Consider the following 18,349-nt stretch of genomic DNA (forward strand, 5'->3'; position numbering starts at 1 on the left):
ACCTCCACCCACTGCAGTCTCCCCGCACCGGTGGAGAGACAGGATGAAGGTGCTACCCCAATGATAGATGGCACCCATACTTCAGTGGAATTTGCAGGGGGTTCAGGACACATGTGGAGGAACCTAATCTATTGTCTGAGGGTAGACCACTGTGTCTATGTCTCCAGGAGACTAATTTCTGTACATCATACACCCTCAGCCTCTGGGCTACCTGAGTGAAGAGAGAGAGCTAGAGTAGGAGTAGGTATTTTCGTCAGTATCGTCTACCACTCCTCGCCCCTCTCCCTTACAATGACTTTACGAGCATTTGCCATATCAGTGTACATGCATCATCCATTGACAATATGTTGCCTGTACTTACTGCTGCATGATGTGCTTGACAAAGAGGCACTAAACGGCCTTCATACACAGCTAGCCCACCCCTTCATCTTCTGTGGTGATTGGGGCTCTGCAAATACCTGTCCCAGGGCTAGAGCATTTCGTAGGCTTCTCATGTCATTGTGTGCTAAATAAGAGACAGAGCATGCATTTCTGCACTGCAACGGGGTCATTCTGTGCCATCAGTCTCTTGCTTTGCTCTCCAGCCATTGCTCACATGGCTCATAGGAAGTGGTCAACACCTTGCACGGCAGTGATCACTTCCCGATCTGGATCCACTTGCCAGATAGGGTGGAACCCGAAAGGAAACTGCCATGATGGGTGCTCAGTAGAGCACATTGGACACTTTACAGGCTGCTAGCCCAGTTCTAACATTCTGCCAAAGTCGAAGCATGGGTGGATCATTTTACCAAAATGATCCACCATGCTGCTGCAGCATCCATTCCACAGTCCATGGGACAACAGAAGAGGCAACCTGTCCCTTGGTGTAGTGACAAATGCCACTCAGCAATCAGAGTAGGTGTGCAGCTCTGCATAAGTTCAAGTGTCAGCCAACTGTAGAGAATATTGGGGCCATTAAGATGGTGAGGGCAAAGTGTTGCCAGATTATTCGAGAGAGCACGAAGAGGTCATGGCAATGGTTCCTGAACACTGTGAATCATTCCACAAAGAGTTCTGTTGTATGGAGACCATCAGGAGAATTTCTGGGACAGGAGGTTGGTGCTCCATGGCTGCTGTTGTGGGGAATGGCACTTTCCAAACCAATCCACGAGACACTGCCCAGATGGTGGTGGCCTATTTTGCTACAGTTGCTGCAACCACCAGTCAGGATCCAGGTTTCCAGCATCATAGAGTGTTTGCTGAGAGAAGCCATTTGGATTCTGGTCCACCTTTGATGAAGATTGCAACTGCCCGTTTTCTGTGTGGGGGCTGGATTCTGCATTGTCTGCGGCTCGTGGCATGTCCCCTGGTCATGACAGAATCCATTACAGTATGGTACAGCACGTCACCAGATGAAACAGAGATATCCTCCTCTTACTTTTCAATGCCATTTGGGCATCAAGTCACTTTACCGACTCGTGGTGTGAGGCCATATGAGTCCTCTTTTAAAACCTGGGAAAGACCAAACATGCCCGAGTAATTATCATAGTGTTGCTCTCACTAGATGCAAGGGAAAGACCTTGGAGCAGATGGTCAACCGCCACCTTGTCTGGATCTTAGAATCCAGGCAACTCCGTAGACACTTTCAGTGTTGATTTAGGAGGTATCACTCCACTTTTGATAACCTGGTCCTCCTGGAGGTGGCTATACTACAGGCTTTCCTGCACCAGCATCACCTAGGTATATTTTTTAACAACAAGAAGGCCTACAATATTACAGCATTTTTTCCTGGAGCAACTTTACAAATGAGGTAAAAACCTTCCCATTTTTATTTGGTCCTTTCTCTTGCTGTGGTATGTTCGATACCGAGTCGGTGATGTCCTGTCTGATCGCTGTGTATCCCTCATGGTAGTGTTTTAAGTATGAATGTCTTTGCCATAACTATTAATAGCATTACATTAGTAGTGCAAAGTCCTGTCCATTGTTTGTTGTTTGTGGATGACTTCTCTGTGTTTTGCTCTTCTTCCAGCCTTGCAAGGAGAACAACTAAGTTTGCAACCAACTCTTCAATGTTTGGATGGATGGGTGCAGAAAACTGGATTTAAGTTTTCAACCAAGAAGTCTGTGCTGTGTGTGTTCTTTTTAACCATTCTCATTCCATTCTAAACTTTTCTGAGTTGTGGATGAAGGACACTGTTCTTAATTTTAAACACACAGTGAGATTTCTGGGTTTCATATTTGACTGTAAACATGGTTGCCACATTTTAAGAACCTAAAGAATCAGTCACTTAAGGCTCTCTGTATTTTAAATTGCCTTAGCCACAGTTCATGTGGAGCCGATAGGACTTGTCTGCTCCAGTTTTACAGGGCATTTGTGCAATCTCAGCTTGATTATGGGTGCATGGTGTATTGGTCTGCGATGGCATGGCGCACCATGTAGGGATTCGGTTGGCCACTGGGGCATTCAGAACAAGCCCCATATCAAGTATCTGTGCAAAGGCTGGTGAACCACTACTTCACGTCAGGTGACAGCTACTCATGCCAAGTATATAAAACACTGTCCATACCATACACACCTGCATACCATACCGTTGCTCGGCTTCTACTGGCAGGGCTCTTTCATAACTGGCAACGAGCAATGAGGCCCTATGGGATTCGCGCACAGGATTGCCTTTTAGAAATGGGTGTGTCTGGTCTTAATGTTTTATGTCAAGGTTGGAACAGATTTCCACATTGGCTCCTCTAGAAACCCAGACTTATTTTCGATTTGACTAATTTTATGAAAGTTAGACCATGTCACAAGATTTGCCTTCCTGAAGAGTATACCATTTTCACAATGGAGCTCCACACAATCCTGAAGACACTGGAGCTGATGCGTCATATTCGGGGCAACTGGTTTCTCATCTGCTCCTGTTCCCTTAGTGCCTTACAATCCTTACACAACCTGTAACCTGCTGAGGAGTTGGTCCAGCTGATATATGACCAACTATACTTGCTCCAACAGCATAGTAAGCAGGTGACAGGTCAAGTAGGGATACAGGGAAATGAAGTCTAATCGGACTGCAAAGAAGGCCTACAGAAGACAGAATGTGGCACAGTATCCTATTTCATTGCAGGCTGTCATTTCTGCACCACACAAGAAGTGTGTGCAGTTGTGGGATTAGGAATGGCTGGCAGTGATGGCCAATAAGCTGCAGTGGGTGAGGTCAACATCTGCCATTTGCTCGGGCGGGATGAAGTGACCCTCATTCGTCTTAGAATTGGGCACTGCTCTTTCACACACAGCTTTTTACTCTGACAAGATATCCCGCGTTTTGTGATGCTTGTGGCACTCACATCTCTATCCGCCGTATTTTAACAGAGTGCACTTTATACCGTGATGCAAGGGCAGAAGCAACTATTGGTGGGGATCTGCCCTCTGTTGTAGCTGATGGCGAGACAAGTGTGACTAAAGCTTTAAAGTTTCTTACGTGTCTGGACTCTGGCCTAAACCTTTACGCTGAAGGTTTTAGTGTGTTGTAGAGTGGCTGGTTCCTCCTTTCTTAATCTTTAAGTCAGCCAGCCACATCCATCTGCCATATTATTTTCGCTCCTTATACCACTTTCGTTCTGTGTAATGTTTTGATGCTAATGCAATACTTCAGTCCTTGCTTCTGTGTGGGTACACACACAGTTTTCCAACGGTTGTTACCTGTGTTTTACATGCTGTTTTGTCTTCCTGTTTTGTGTATTTTACTGACACTTGTCTAAATCAGTTTTCACATGGATGCTGAAGACCTTCCTGTCATTCACCCATAGAAACATCTCCATCCATCCATAATGTATGATGTCCTTGGGTCAACATGTGAACATGGAGGGGTGGTCTGCTGCAGAGCTCCATGTTCAACAATGTACGATGAATGGTGTTCTTCGAAACACTTGTGCATGCACCAGCATTGTGCTGTTTTGGTAGAGATGCCACCGATCACCATCCATACTCCTTTACAGAGCAGACAAACATTTGAACCGCACATTCTGTCAGCAGTTGTGGATGCCAAACATTTAGTGCCTAGTGGTAGTTACACTGTCCTACCTTTTTCCGTAGATGCTCAAGACAGTAGCACATGAACATTCGACCAGCTTCACCATTTTTGAAGTATTCATTCACAGGCTCTGGTAATAATAATTTGCATTTTCTCAAAGTCATTTATCTCAATGGATTTCCACATTTGCAGCCCATGTCTTTGCTAGGTCATCCCCCATGTGTGTGTGCTGTGTGTACATACTTTTGTTACCTCATTTGCCTGCAACACCACCAGGCAGCATCCAACGTCATGGTAGGCAGTGATCATAATGTTGTGGCTGATCAGTGTAAGTTACTGGAAGAAATAGCATGGGAAAACTCTTTCTGGACTGGTTGGTGGAGATATTGTCCGTCTGTAAAGATCACGGAAATGTTGTTAGCATATTGGTACCACAAGTCCAAGGTAGGGACATTTGGCATGGAGTGTGTGCCAGTTAACAAATTTGAGGGACTGTTTAATATCAACAGAGGATTTTGTGAAATTCCAGAAGTTAAAAGTCAACATCCAGGATAGTAGCTCATTGAACTGAGGAGACCCAAACGAAGTGGATTTGTGACTAGAGCTGAGGTTCTGGCAAAAAACACCTGTCTGCCAGGCAGTTTATATTTCGGACTAGATTATCATTGATTTGTATAGGTTTGTACTTCACGTCTTTCGTAGTCCAAAGTTAGATTTGGTAAAAGATAGAGGTGATCATTTTCTTCCTATTGTCATATTTTTTATTGCTACTGTTGAATTGACATTGATTCCTGACAGTTTAACAATAGAAGAAATGTATTGTAGGACTGTTCAAAATATTACAAAGTGTTCAATATATGCGATTTATGCATGAGATGTAGGGTTCTCTCAAAGTATTACATGTTCATTTAAGATTTAAGACATATTTTGGCAGATGTGTGATATGTGTAGAAAGGTAACAAAACTAAAATAAGATAATATAAAATAAATATATGCTAAGCACTTTGTGTTCATGCTGTGCACAGTGCCTAACACTGGATGATGTTGCATCTTAGTAAACTGTAGGGTTACAGTAATGTTGATGCAACCTTACCAGGTTGGAATGTGAGAGACTGCAGCTTGAAATTACATATGCAGTTATAGGATGCCTCGCACATGTGGAATTATGTCCTGTTTTGTATCCCATGCAGAGCATGATGGCCCAAATGAAAATTTTTCCAAAAGTGTTTGAAACAGTATTGAAATTTCTGGGAAAACTGTGTGTATGTTAACAAAGAACATGCTTTGAAAGACATGAGTTTTCCGTCTTCTTAGTGAATGAATGTAGTTTTGCACTTTTGAACAAACTTCATATTTTCCTGACATAGCTCCGAGTAAAGAATTAATACATTTTAAATTTGAAATATCAACATTATATAATTAAAGCTCTCAGATACTTGTTTCAAATTGATAAGACTTCACATGTTTCAGAAATACCTACCAGCAAGGAATGAACACATGCAAAAGCTAAAACATTAAGTCTACAGTTAACACTCAGTGATATTAGTCTCCTTTTGAAGTACTAAAGTGCCCTCTTACAAATGTTACAAATTTGTGTGTTGCACAGTTTAAATATAATATTACACCATATGATTCATTTTGTTGATGTTAATATAATGCCTCTTTTCCAGTTTGTCTTCTGCCGCCAGTGCCTGCAAGGTTACCATATTGGTGAGTGTGTCATAGATGGCGAGAGTGGAAATGTTGGCAACAGTGGTGATTGTCAGTATAATGTGGATCCAAATAGAGCTGCTCAGGTACATGATATTCTATATTTTGGAGTTGTGAAAGAAAATTGCTGCAGCACTGTTTATCATCATATTCACTGCCTGTAATAATTACAAACTATAATTATATGAGAAACAGCCCACTTGATCTCATGACTAGTATTATCTAGGACAGTGTAATGTTGATGCACATTCTGTTGTTTGGGTTTCATATTATTGTGGAGTATGTAGGCTACAATTTTTGTGGTTGCTGCTGGCAGACTCTGTTCTCAAAGGTGTCAGGTGACCAGTAACAGTAAACGTGTTGTTTCATTCAATATCAATAATAGTCACGCTAAAGCCTGAACTAAATTATTCACATTTAAAATTGTTATTTTTGTTGTCAGCTTAATTCTAAAAAAACTGGTTGTATACAGCTCTTCAAGCTAGGGGTGTTGATGAATGCACAGTTAAGCACCCACAAACTGAACATCATCTTCAAGCTAGTCTATTCTGTGCAGTTGTTTTCTTATTTCCATACCTAATGAACCTGCATACACTTAATAAAATTGTGCGTAAATTTCCTTACTCTGTGATTTCTCACTGAGCGAGGAGGCGCAGTAGCTCACACACTGGACTCGCATTTGGGAGGAAGACAGCTCAATCCCACATCTGGCCATCCTGATTTAGGTTTTCCGTGATTTCCCTAAATTGCTTCAGGCAAATGCCGGGATGGTTCCTTTGAAAGGACATGACCGTCTTCCTTCCCCGTCCTTCCCTAAACCAGTGAGACTGATGACCTCACTGTCTGGTCTCTCCTTCCCAAAACAACCCAACCATCTGTGATTTCTTTCAGAACATCTTCATTAGCTATCCAATCTACCCATCTGATCGTAAGAGTTCTTCTGGAGCACCATATTTTAGTAATTTGTATTAACTGTATGATTTAACTTAGATGTTTTCCTTCCATATAACTCTACACTCCAGACAAAAAATTTTGAGTAAAGACTTCTGCAATTTACGTTCACTGTTAATGTCTCTTTCTTTCTAGATTGTCCACTGCTGCCTTCACTAATTCGTCTGTCAGTGTATTACGTTCACTTGATTCAGTCAGTCATTGCATAATGCTGCCTTTGAAATTCTCAGTAACATCTGGTTGTATCAACTTATCCATTCCCCTGCCTCTGTGCAATTTCTTCAGCTTTAATACGCAGTTCATCACCAATATATTATTGACAAACTCATCATCTAAATATCTCTCTGGTTATAATGTAATCTGTCTGAAACCTTCAGATGTCTCTTGGTGTCTTCCATTTGTACAAGCTTATTTCATGATTCTAAAACCAAATGTTAGCAATGATTAAATTCTGCACAGTGCAAAATTCTATCATGCAGCTTCCCCTTTCCTTTTACCTTATTCATGTTCTCCTGCTATTTTTACTTCTCCTCCTTGTCCTAGTATTGAATTCCAGTCCCCAGTCACAACTGATTTTTCACCTCAGTTAACACACTGAATCATGAATCTTATTTTCAGAGTGAGGGCATATATACTTGTGCTACTGTGCCTGCCTTGACTCATCTTACAGTATGCTGTTCATAATTGATTACCCTCATCCCTATTTTCTTCTTACGGTATGCTGTTCATAACTACTTTCCCTATTTTCCATTTTCTTGTGTATTATTAAACATGCTTCTGCATTACCTTTATTGGATTTTTTGTTGATACCCTTTTCTCACCTGACCAAAAATCTTCCTGCCAGTCCCGTTCACTAATTCCCACAACATCTAACTTCAGTCAATCCATTTATCTTTTGAAGTTATGTAACATACCTACAAGATTAATTTAAGCAATATTCCATCCTACCAACCCTTAGAGCACCAGATGTGGTTTTTTTCTGATGTCAATATCATTCAGAATAAAATCCACTCAGAGATTTGAATAGGGAATTATTTTACCTCTGGAGTAGTTTACCCAGAATGATGCCCATACAGTAGAAATGCATGCCCCCAGGAAATGTAAAAGCTGTAGCTTCCTTTTACTTTCAGCTAGATGAGCTAGTGAATGGAAAGTGTCAGTGAAATGCAGTGTAGAAAGAATTACAGTGCTTAATATAGTCATTGACTAGATACATGTATTGTAAGAAGAACCATGGCTATACCCATGGTAGCAATGTTTGCATGCATAAATGATACAGATTTGTGTACAATAGATGCAACCCCATTGGAGGGGTATCTCTTTAAAGGCCAGATTAAGATATTAAAGGCCAGGCTAAGATATAGTGCCTCAATAGGGGGGGAGCAGCCATTTAAAAAAGTAGTTGCAGTGAAATAGTCAGGATGATTGATTGATGTGGCCTCTTATAGTTAGTTACCTGGTCTCTTATATTTAGTTACCTGACCTCTTATAGTTAGTTACCAGGGCTTGGTATTTTTCAGTGGAGCCGGACTGAGGTAAAGTGCTATGCACTGACCAAGGACTAGTTGACTTGAAATGATAACAATCCAAACAGTTTCTTTTTCAAAATGTTTTCTGTAAAGTATTTCAATGCAATAACATGAGCGTGCTGTTCACAGGCAAGGTGGGACGAAGCAAGCAAAGTTGTTATAAAAGTGTCTACGAAACCTTGCCCAAAATGTCGTACACCTACTGAGAGAGATGGTATGTCTTATTTTAGCCATGGTATTTTTCATTTTTAAATTAAATATATTGTTATATAAATATGTTTGTTCATTTGTGACATGTAAGTCTTTGCATTGATTCATCATTTCCAAGAAATTAAAACATTTTAATAGATGCCCTGCACTGTACATAAGAGATAGTTATTTGGTATTTTCTCAAAAAATAAAGAGAGAGAGAGAGAGAGAGAAATGATAATATTCAACTTAAGTATGAGTTTGTTCTTGTTTAATTAAGTAATTTAAATTACCTCAGGATGTTGATCATATGTCTGACATGTCCACATTTTGTTAGTGATTTTACTGGGATCAGTTTAAGAAAGATTCATTTTAAAACTGTTTTAGGGGGCTGCATGCACATGGTTTGCACCAGGCCAAATTGTGGCTTCCACTGGTGCTGGATTTGCCAAACTCCATGGTCAAGAGAGTGTATGGGAAACCATTGGTTTGGATAGCACTTCAACAGGTATATTTTTGCATTTTAATGTAATTCAATAGAATGCTGGTTAGTATAATTGACTTAGCAAATACTTTTGAGAGCCTTTTACAATTTTAATCACCTGAATAACTCTATATGTACTTACTTTATGGACACATGTGCTTTTTAATTAAGTTATTTGATTTTCAGGTGGCATAGAGTCCTTATGGTGCATATCCTTAGTGTGTCTTCAGTTGTGATTATCAAACATATTTTAACCATCTCTCAGAGATGGGCAGAAGTTATTATATGACTGGAAGGTTGCATTTCATTTTATTGACTTCTTTGGTAGAAGTCAAAGTACTACCCATATCAGAAAAATAGAGATACCCAGCACACAAATATTTATATTATTGTACTACTTTGAAGAAATTAAAATAACGGTAAAACTGTTTGTCCTTGTATCTCTTTTTCAACTTCTACATTAACAGAAATGTGTTGTCAATGTTAACGTACCATTAAAACAAAATATTTGTAATTTTCCTGTGATAATTGCAAGACTGACAATTCTTTCATTAAAGAGGAGCTGGAAATAAAATGTGATATTTACTAAATATCTGCATGTTTGTAGCTTTACATGAAATGTAACAAGAAATCTTACAGATTGAACTAACATGCGACTTTATCTTTAAAGTGATTATTGTCACTTTAACAATGCATTATTTGCTTTCCTTACATGATGATAAAAATGAATGTTCAGAATTCCAAGAAATTATTTTTATTTATTGTGGTCATTGCTTCATTTACGGTGCCCTTAATTTCTTTCAGTTTACTACTCTATTTTCACCAGTGTCAAGTGTTCTGTGTCAGATTGAGGAGCTAACGGTGAAGCAGAATTTGTATGTATAAATGGATGTTATTTTTGTGAGAAAGGTGTAGTACTGACCACCATGTCAGATGAGGTATTGGAATTAAGATTGCATTTACCTTAGTTGATATTGTTATTAAATTTATTTCTTCTATACAGGAAAATGGTTCATGGTGTGGGTTCCTGTAGTCATGTCCTAGTTCATTAACCACGGGCAACGTATGAGTGGCCAAGTAAGTGGTCCTAACAGTCGGGATACCAGCTACTTTGGAAGAAGGCTGGGCATCTCGGACCTATTTTGAGTCGTGGTCACCTTTGTGCTCATACGGCAAAGACTACCAAATCCACCGGTTAGTCCCTCAACCGTTAGGGGTGAAACCCAATGGGACTTGGGGCAAGTAAGGCTAGCAACCTGCTTCCCTGGTACTTTAAATATGATGCTGGCAACAATCAGAGCAAAATGCCTCGAACCCTTGGAGGTGACTGAGTCCCACCTCTAACTGTCAAACCAGGGACTCCCAAGATACGCCTTGGCAAACAAATGGTAATGAGATGCGGAGCTATTAATATCAATGGGGGCTACTCAGGGAAGAAGGTAGAGCTGGCAGAGGCTGCAAGTAAGATGGGGCTGGACGTTTTAGCTGTTAGTGACATTCGGTTAAGGAGTGAGAAAGAAGAGGAATTGGGAGAATACAAGGTCTACCTGTCAGGAGTCAAAGCAGGAATAGCACAATGGGGCGTAGGGCTTTACATCAGGAAAGAATTGGAACCCAGCGTAGTTGCAATAAGGTATGTAAACGAACGACTGATGTGGATGGATTTGACAGTGTCTAGCAAGAAAATTAGGATTGTGTCAGTATATTCGCATTGTGAAGCGACAGATCAAGATAAGATGGATAGTTTTTATGAGGCACTCAGTGATGTAGTTGTTAGAGTAAAGAACAAGGACAGTGTTCTGCTCGTGGGGGATTTTAATGCCAGGATTGGAAATCGAACACAAGGGTATGAAAAGGTTATGGGTAAATTTTGAGAGGATGTGGAGGCCAACAGGAACGGGAAACAACTCCTGGATTTCTGTGCAAGTATGGGCTTAGTAATCACAAACTCCTTTTTTAAACGTAAGAACATTCATCAGTACACTTGGGAAGGCAGGGGAACCAGATCTGTCATTCACTATATAACAACAGATCAGGAATTCAGGAAGGCTGTGAGGGACACACGTGTATTCAGGGGATTCTTTAATGACACTGATCATTATTTAATCTGCAGTGAAATTGGGATTGTGAGACCGAAAGTGCAGGAGGTCAGGTCCGTATGTAGGAGGATAAGAGTGGAGAAACTTCAGGATAAGGAAATTAGGCACAAGTACGTGACAGCGATCTCAGAAAGGTACCAGTTAGTTGAATGTAGTCAATTACAGTCATTGGAAAAGGAATGGACAACGTACAGGGACACAGTATTAGAATTGGTTAACGAATGTCTTGGAACAGTAGTGTGTAAAAGTAGGATGAAGCAAACAGCTTGGTGGAAAAAGAAGGCGTATCAAAAATGGCTACATACTAGAACTCAGGTAGACAGAGAAAGTTATGTTGAAGAAAGAAACAAAGCCAAACAGATAATTGCAGCATCCAAGAAGAAATCTTGGGAAGACTTTGGAAACAGGTTGGAGACTATGGATCAAGCTGCTGGAAAACCATTCTGGAGTGTAAGTAGCAGTCTTCGAAAGGGAGGTAAGAAGGAAATGACAAGTATTTTGGACAGGTCATGAAAACTGAAAACTGCTGGTGAATCCTGTGGATGCCCTGGGCAGATGGAGAGAATATTTTGAAGAGTTGCTCAATGTAGGTGAAAATACGATCAGTAATGTTTCAGATTTCGAGGTAGAATCGGATAGGAATGATGATGGAAATAGAATCACATTTGAGGAAGTGGAGGAAATGGTCAATAGAATGCAGTGCAATAAAGCGGCTGGGGTGGATGAAATTAAGTCGGAACTCATCAAATACAGTGGAATATCAGGTATTAAATGGTTACATAGGATAATTGAGTTGGCTGGGAGTCAGGACAGGTTCCATCAAACTGGACAAAAGCAGTAATCACACCAATCTTTAAACATGGAAACAGAAAAGATTGTAACAACTACAGAGGTATCTCTTTAATCAGCGTTGTGGGTAAAATCTTCTCAGGTATTGTTGAAAGAAAAGTGCGAGTATTAGTTGAGGACCAATTGGATGAAAATCAGTGTGGGTTTAGGCCTCTTAGAGGTTGTCAGGACCACATCTTTAGCTTACGGCAAATAATGGAGAAGTGTTATGAGTGGAACAGAGAATTGTATCTATGCTTTATAGATCTAGAAAAGGCATATGACCGGGTTCCTAGGAGGAAGTTATTATCTGTTCTACGAGATTATGGAATAGGAGGCAAACTTTTTGCAAGCAATTAAAGGTCTTTACATGGATAGTCAGGCAGCAGTTAGAGTTGACGGTAAATTGAGTTCATGGTTCAGAGTAGTTTCAGGGGTAAGACAAGGCTGCAACCTGTCTCCACTATTGTTCATATTATTTATGGATCATGTGTTGAAAACAATAGACTGGCTGGGTTAGATTAAGATATGTGAACACAAAATAAGCAGTCTTGCATATGCGGATGACTTAGTTGTGATGGCAGTTTCGATTGAAAGTTTGCAAAGGAATATTTCTGAGCTAGATCAGAAATGTAAGGACTATGGTATGAAGATTAGCATATCCAAAACGAAAGTAATGTCAGTGGGAAAGAAATATAAACAGATTGAGTGCCAAATAGGAGGAACAAAGTTAGAACAGGTGGACGATTTCAAGTACTTAGGATGCATATTCTCACAGGATGGCAACATAGTGAAAGAACTGGAAGCAAGGTGTAGCAAAGCCAATGCAGTGAGCGCTCAGCTACGATCTACTCTCTTCTGCAAGAAGGAAGTCAGTACCAAGACTAAGTTATCTGTGCACCGTTCAATCTTTCGATCAACTTTGTTGTATGGGAGCGAAAGCTGGGTGGATTCACGTTACCTTATTGACAAGGTTGAGGTTACGGATATGAAAGTAGTTTGGATGATTGCAGGTACTAGTAGATGGGAACAATGGCAGGAGGGTGTCCACAATGAGGAAATCAAAGAAAAACTGGGAATGAACTCTATAGATGTAGCAGTCAGGGCGAACAGGCTTAGATGGTGGGGTCATGTTACACGCATTGGAGAAGCAAGGTTACCCAAGAGACTCATGGGTTCAGCAGTAGAGGGTAGGAGGAGTCGGGGCAGACCAAGGAGAAGGTAACTGGATTCGGTTAAGAATGATTTTGAAGTAATAGGTTTAACATCAGAAGAGGCACCAATGTTAGCACTGAATAGGGGAACATGGAGGAATTTTATAAGGGGGCTATGCTCCAGACTGAACGCTGAAAGGCATAATCAGTCTTAAATGATGATGATGATGATGATACAGAAAATGAGACCATGATCCTGAAATGAGAGAAGTTAGGTTTATACCTATGTATCACCCATGACTGGAACAGGACACGGAAACTTACATTGTGTAGTGCTGTCAACAGTGCTGGGTAGCATCAATCCCAGTGGTGCATAATAGTGGACAGGAGTAGACTTGTTAATGCAGTGGTTATGACCCCTTCACCCCAAGCAAGTGTGTTCTTTAGTGGGAGCCAAGCACATTGAGCCACTGTCAGCTTTATTTCTCAGGTACAGCAGAGATCAGAGATCCAATTAATTCCCAGTCAGGGTGGATGTTGTACCTGTGGTCCTTAGTGGCAGCGTGTAATGTCCTCACCTGCAGCCAGCTTGGCTCAGAATGGCCCAAAAGCAGAATGACCTTGTGAGGTACACATTCCTGACCAGTGGTAGAGCTAAGCAAGGTGCTGACATTGCAGACCAGTACAGCAATGCCACTTCCACGAAGCAGCTATTGGTGAGAAGACCTTAGCATCCAGGGAGCAAACCCTGGCCCAATGTCTGGCTAGCTGCACCTGGCAATGGTAGACACTGAGCAGGTCGTTGGCTAAAACGGTCCTTGTTTGATTTTTGGCCCATCAGAGCTGATTTTGGTCCATATGGAGGGCAGCCCCATACGATGACAAATGATGAAAGCTGCACCAGCGGATTGTGGTAGAGCAGTGATGCTTCTCTGGGCCACATGACAGTTGCCCACTACACAGCAGCCACCAGTTTGATACCTCTTGCAGGTTGTATGGCCAGAACTTGTACCCGCCAGAGTCAGGTGTGTTGACATGAAGGTACACCAGACACTACATTACTCCCCCGACACAGTGTTACAGGAGCATTGTGGATTTTGGTTACACACCTGAGTGCTAACCAAGTGGTCGTAACAATGTGTCAAGGCCGGCAGTGATGGCAGAATGTGGCACCAGCTGATAACTGTGGTCCCTGTGGCTACATGGTGGTGGCCCGTGGTAGCCACAGCACTGCAACAGTTGCTGCACTATATAGTCTGCTGCACATAGTGTATGGTGGGTTTCAGAGTCCAGATTGTTTATAAATGCAGATGATTCAACAACATATTTACTCTGATATCATAAGAGACAGTGCTTTAGTTCTATTAGACATGGATGGAGGACCATATCAACCATGGCATGTAAAAGAATTTAGTCTCGTATTTGTGTGAAGTGGGATTATGGAATGGAAAATGAAAATCTGAATGACTGGATAGTGATTTGAATGTTGATTCTCCCAAGTACAAGCCCAAAGCCATAGTAATTGACACCTTCTTTTCATAATGGGTCATACCAAACATTACTTAAGTGCTTTATACAAAATAAAGATACAGAAAACTCTTGGCACAGTAAAATGTCATATCAACTGCACTCCACTGCCATTATGACATTTCTGTATTAGACTTCAGAATCGTATTAAGATGATTTGATAATGTGAAACATTAAAGCCTCATATCTCATTACTATTCTACTATTATTGTAATAAAACCAAGTTTTCATGACTCTTATTCTTTTCTTTCTCATAACTCATTTCAGATTCACTTCGCCTAAGATTATCTGCTATGGATATTGCCCAAAATACACTCCTGGAAATTGAAATAAGAACACCGTGAATTCATTGTCCCAGGAAGGGGAAACTTTATTGACACATTCCTGGGGTCAGATACATCACATGATCACACTGACAGAACCACATTCGCATAGACACAGGCAACAGAGCATGCACAATGTCGGCACTAGTACAGTGTATATCCACCTTTCGCAGCAATGCAGGCTGCGATTCCATCATGGAGACGATCGTAGAGATGCTGGATGTAGTTCTGTGGAACTGCTTGCCATGCCATTTCCACCTGGCGCCTCAGTGGCACCAGCGTTTGTGCTGGACGTGCAGACCGCGTGAGACGACGCTTCATCCAGTCCCAAACATGCTCAATGGAGGACAGATCAGGAGATCTTGCTGGCCAGGGTAGTTGACTTACACTCTCTAGAGCACGTTGGGTGGCTCGGGATACATGCGGATGTGCATTGTCCTGTTGGAACAGCAAGTTTCCTTGCCGGTCTAGGAATGGTAGAACGATGGGTTTGATGATGGTTTGGATGTACCGTGCACTATTCAGTGTCCCCTCGACGATCACCAGAGGTGTACGGCCAGTGTAGGAGATCGCTCCCCACACCATGATGCCGGGTGTTGGCCCTGTGTGCCTCGGTCGTATGCAGTCCTGATTGTGGCGCTCACCTGCACGGCGCCAAACATGCATACGACCATCATTGGCACCAAGGCAGAAGTGACTCTCATCGCTGAAGACGACACGTCTCCATTCGTCCCTCCATTCACACCTGTCGCAACACCACTGGAGGCGGGCTGCTGAAGATATTTTGCACCTGACTCATAATTTTGCAAAACAGATGAAAGAGTTTTTTAATTGGTGCCTCTCCCAAGTCTGTAAGTAGGTCTGATGAAATTTTGTCTATTCTTGTTCTGACTTAGGTCTTTCGGTGTTCTGTCAAATTATTCTTGCAGAATCATGTCTCTAATCTCATCTTCATCTACGTCCTTTCCTTTGACATTTCTGTAATATTGCCTGAAAGTTCATCTCCCTTGTGCAGACCTTTATATACTCCTCCCACCTTTCAACTTTCCCTTCTTTGCTTAGGACTGGTTTTCCATTTGAAGTCTTGATATTCATATTGTTGCTTCTTTTTTCTCCAAAGGCCTCTTTAATTTTCCTGTGTGTGGTATCTATCTTTCCTCTAGTGAGATATGCTTCTAAATCCTTGCATTTGTCCTTTAGCCAATCTTGCTTAGCCATTTTGCACTTTATCAGTCCATGTTTTAGACATTTGTATTCCTTTTTGCCTGCTTCTTTTGCTGCATTTTTATATTTTCTCCTTTCATCAATTAATTTTAATTTCTCCTGTGTCACCCAAGGATTTCTACCAGGCCTTCTCTTTCTACCTATTTGATCCTCAGCTGCCCTTACTATCTCATCTCTCAAAGCTACCCATTCTTCTTCTACTGCATTCCTTTCCTTTCCCCCGTTCTAGTCAATCACTCCCTAATGATCCTCTGAAACACTCTACAACCTCTGGTTCTTTCAACTTACCCAAGTCCCGTCTCCGTAATTTCCTACCTTTCTGCAGTTTCTTCGATTTTAATCTACAGTTTATAAGCAATAAATTGTGGTCAGAGTCCGCATGTGCCACTGTAAATGTCTTACAATTTAAAACCTGATTCCTAAATCTCTGTATTACCATTATACAATCAATCTGAAACCTTCCAGTGTCTCCATGTCTCTTCCAAGCACGTTGTGGTCTTCAGTCCTGAGACTGGTTGATGCAGCTCTCCATGCTACTCTATGCTGTGCAAGCCTCTTCATCTCCCAGTACCTACTGCAGCCTACATCCTTCTGAATCTGCTTAGTGTATTCCTCTCTTGGTCTACCTATACGATTTTTACCCTCCATGCTGTCCTCCAGTACTAAATTGGTGATCCCTTGATGCCTCAGAACATGTCCTACCAACCGATCCCTTCTTCTAGTCAAGTTGTGCCACAAACTTCTCTTCTCCCCAATCCTATTCAATACTTCCTCATAGTTATGTGATCTACCCATCTAATCTTCAGCATTCTTCTGTAGCACCACATTACGAAAGCTTATATTCTCTTCTTGTCCAAACTATTTATCGTCCATGTTTCACTTCCATACATGGCCACACACCATACAAATACTTTCAGAAATGAATTCCTGACACTTAAATCTATACTCGATGTTAACAAATTTCTCTTCTTCAGAAACGCTTTCCTTGCCATTGCTAGTCTACATTTTATATCCTCTCTACTTCGACCATCATCAGTTATTTTGCTCCCCAAATAGCAAAACTCCTTTACTACTTTAAGTGTCTCATTTCCTAATCTAATTCCCTCAGCATCACCCGACTTAATTCGACTACATTCCATTATCCTCGTTTTGCTTTTGTTGATGTTCATCTTATACCCTCCTTTCAAAACACTATCCATTCCGTTCAACTGCTCTTCCAAGTCCTTTGCTGTCTCTGACAGAATTACGATGTCATCGCCGAACCTCAAAGTTTTTATTTCTTCTCCATGGATTTTAATACCTACTCCAAACTTTTCTTTTGTTTTCTTTACTGCTTGCTCAATATACAGATTGAATAGCATCGGGGAGAGGCTACAAACCAACCACTACTTCCCTTTCATGACCCTCGACTCTTTATAACTGCCATCTGGTTTCAATACAAATTGTAAGTAGCCTTTTGCTCCCTGTATTTTACCCCTGCCACCTTCAGAATTTGAAAGAGAGAATTCCAGTCAACATTGTCAAAAGCTTTCTCCAAGTCTTCCAAACATGCAACTTTTTTCACAATTCCTAAACCAAGTGTTAGTGATGATTAAACTATGCTCTATACAAAATTCTACTTGGCAATTTCCTCTTTCATTCCTTCCCCCTAGTCGATATTCATCTACTATTATTCCTTCTCTTCCTTCACATACTAACAAATTCCAGTCCCCTATAACAATTTCATTAATTACTATTGTGATCCACAAATTATTTCCAATAAGAAAAGTTAAATGTTTATGGGTAAACAAATAATAAATATCCTAAAGCTCATAGCTTGGATCAAATACTTTCATCTGACACCATACTAATAAATGGTACACATCAGTTTACATTGGTGCTGTTACCAGTAATCAAACACAGCTTCACTGAATTAAAAGCCTGAATGCTGCTATTTAGCTATGGAGGGAGATAATTATATTTACAATATGAATAAAAAATGCTACTATCTAGCTATTGAGGAGGATTATTATATTTACAACATGAATAAAATATCATGAGTAAAATGAGAAACCATGAGTTATACCCAATGAAACACCACTAATGTTGAGAGTGGAGGAGGACAAGGTTGGCAAACAATGCGTCACTTTTGAAGAAGGACATTATTCCACTGGGCTGTATTTTAAATTATTTTATTTTGCACTACACAGTGCAGTGGAATAATGTCCTCCTTCAAATTTATTGAGGCTACATTACCCAACCAGACTAAAAGCACTAATATGTCACTTATGTGAAAAGATGGTCTCGAACTGGCCCTGGGAATCATTCGTATTATTGAATGTTCTTGATAA

General features: G+C 40.9%; 1 protein-coding gene across 1 annotated transcript in view; it reads left to right on the forward strand.

The window, feature by feature from the left end:
• The window catches only part of LOC126355069 (E3 ubiquitin-protein ligase parkin), a 56,752-nt gene extending 47,314 nt beyond the window's left edge, over window positions 1-9,438 (forward strand). Inside the window, exons 7-10 of the mRNA XM_050005237.1 lie at window positions 5,672-5,797; window positions 8,321-8,405; window positions 8,768-8,888; window positions 9,051-9,438. Coding sequence (XP_049861194.1) covers window positions 5,672-5,797; window positions 8,321-8,405; window positions 8,768-8,877 — 321 coding nt within the window. The 3' untranslated portion in view covers window positions 8,878-8,888; window positions 9,051-9,438. The remainder of the gene's footprint in view (window positions 1-5,671; window positions 5,798-8,320; window positions 8,406-8,767; window positions 8,889-9,050) is intronic.
• The last annotated feature ends 8,911 nt before the right edge of the window (window positions 9,439-18,349 follow it).

This window comes from Schistocerca gregaria, chromosome 3 (genome assembly GCF_023897955.1).
Source record: "Schistocerca gregaria isolate iqSchGreg1 chromosome 3, iqSchGreg1.2, whole genome shotgun sequence".
Classification (NCBI taxonomy): Eukaryota; Metazoa; Arthropoda; class Insecta; order Orthoptera; family Acrididae; genus Schistocerca; species Schistocerca gregaria.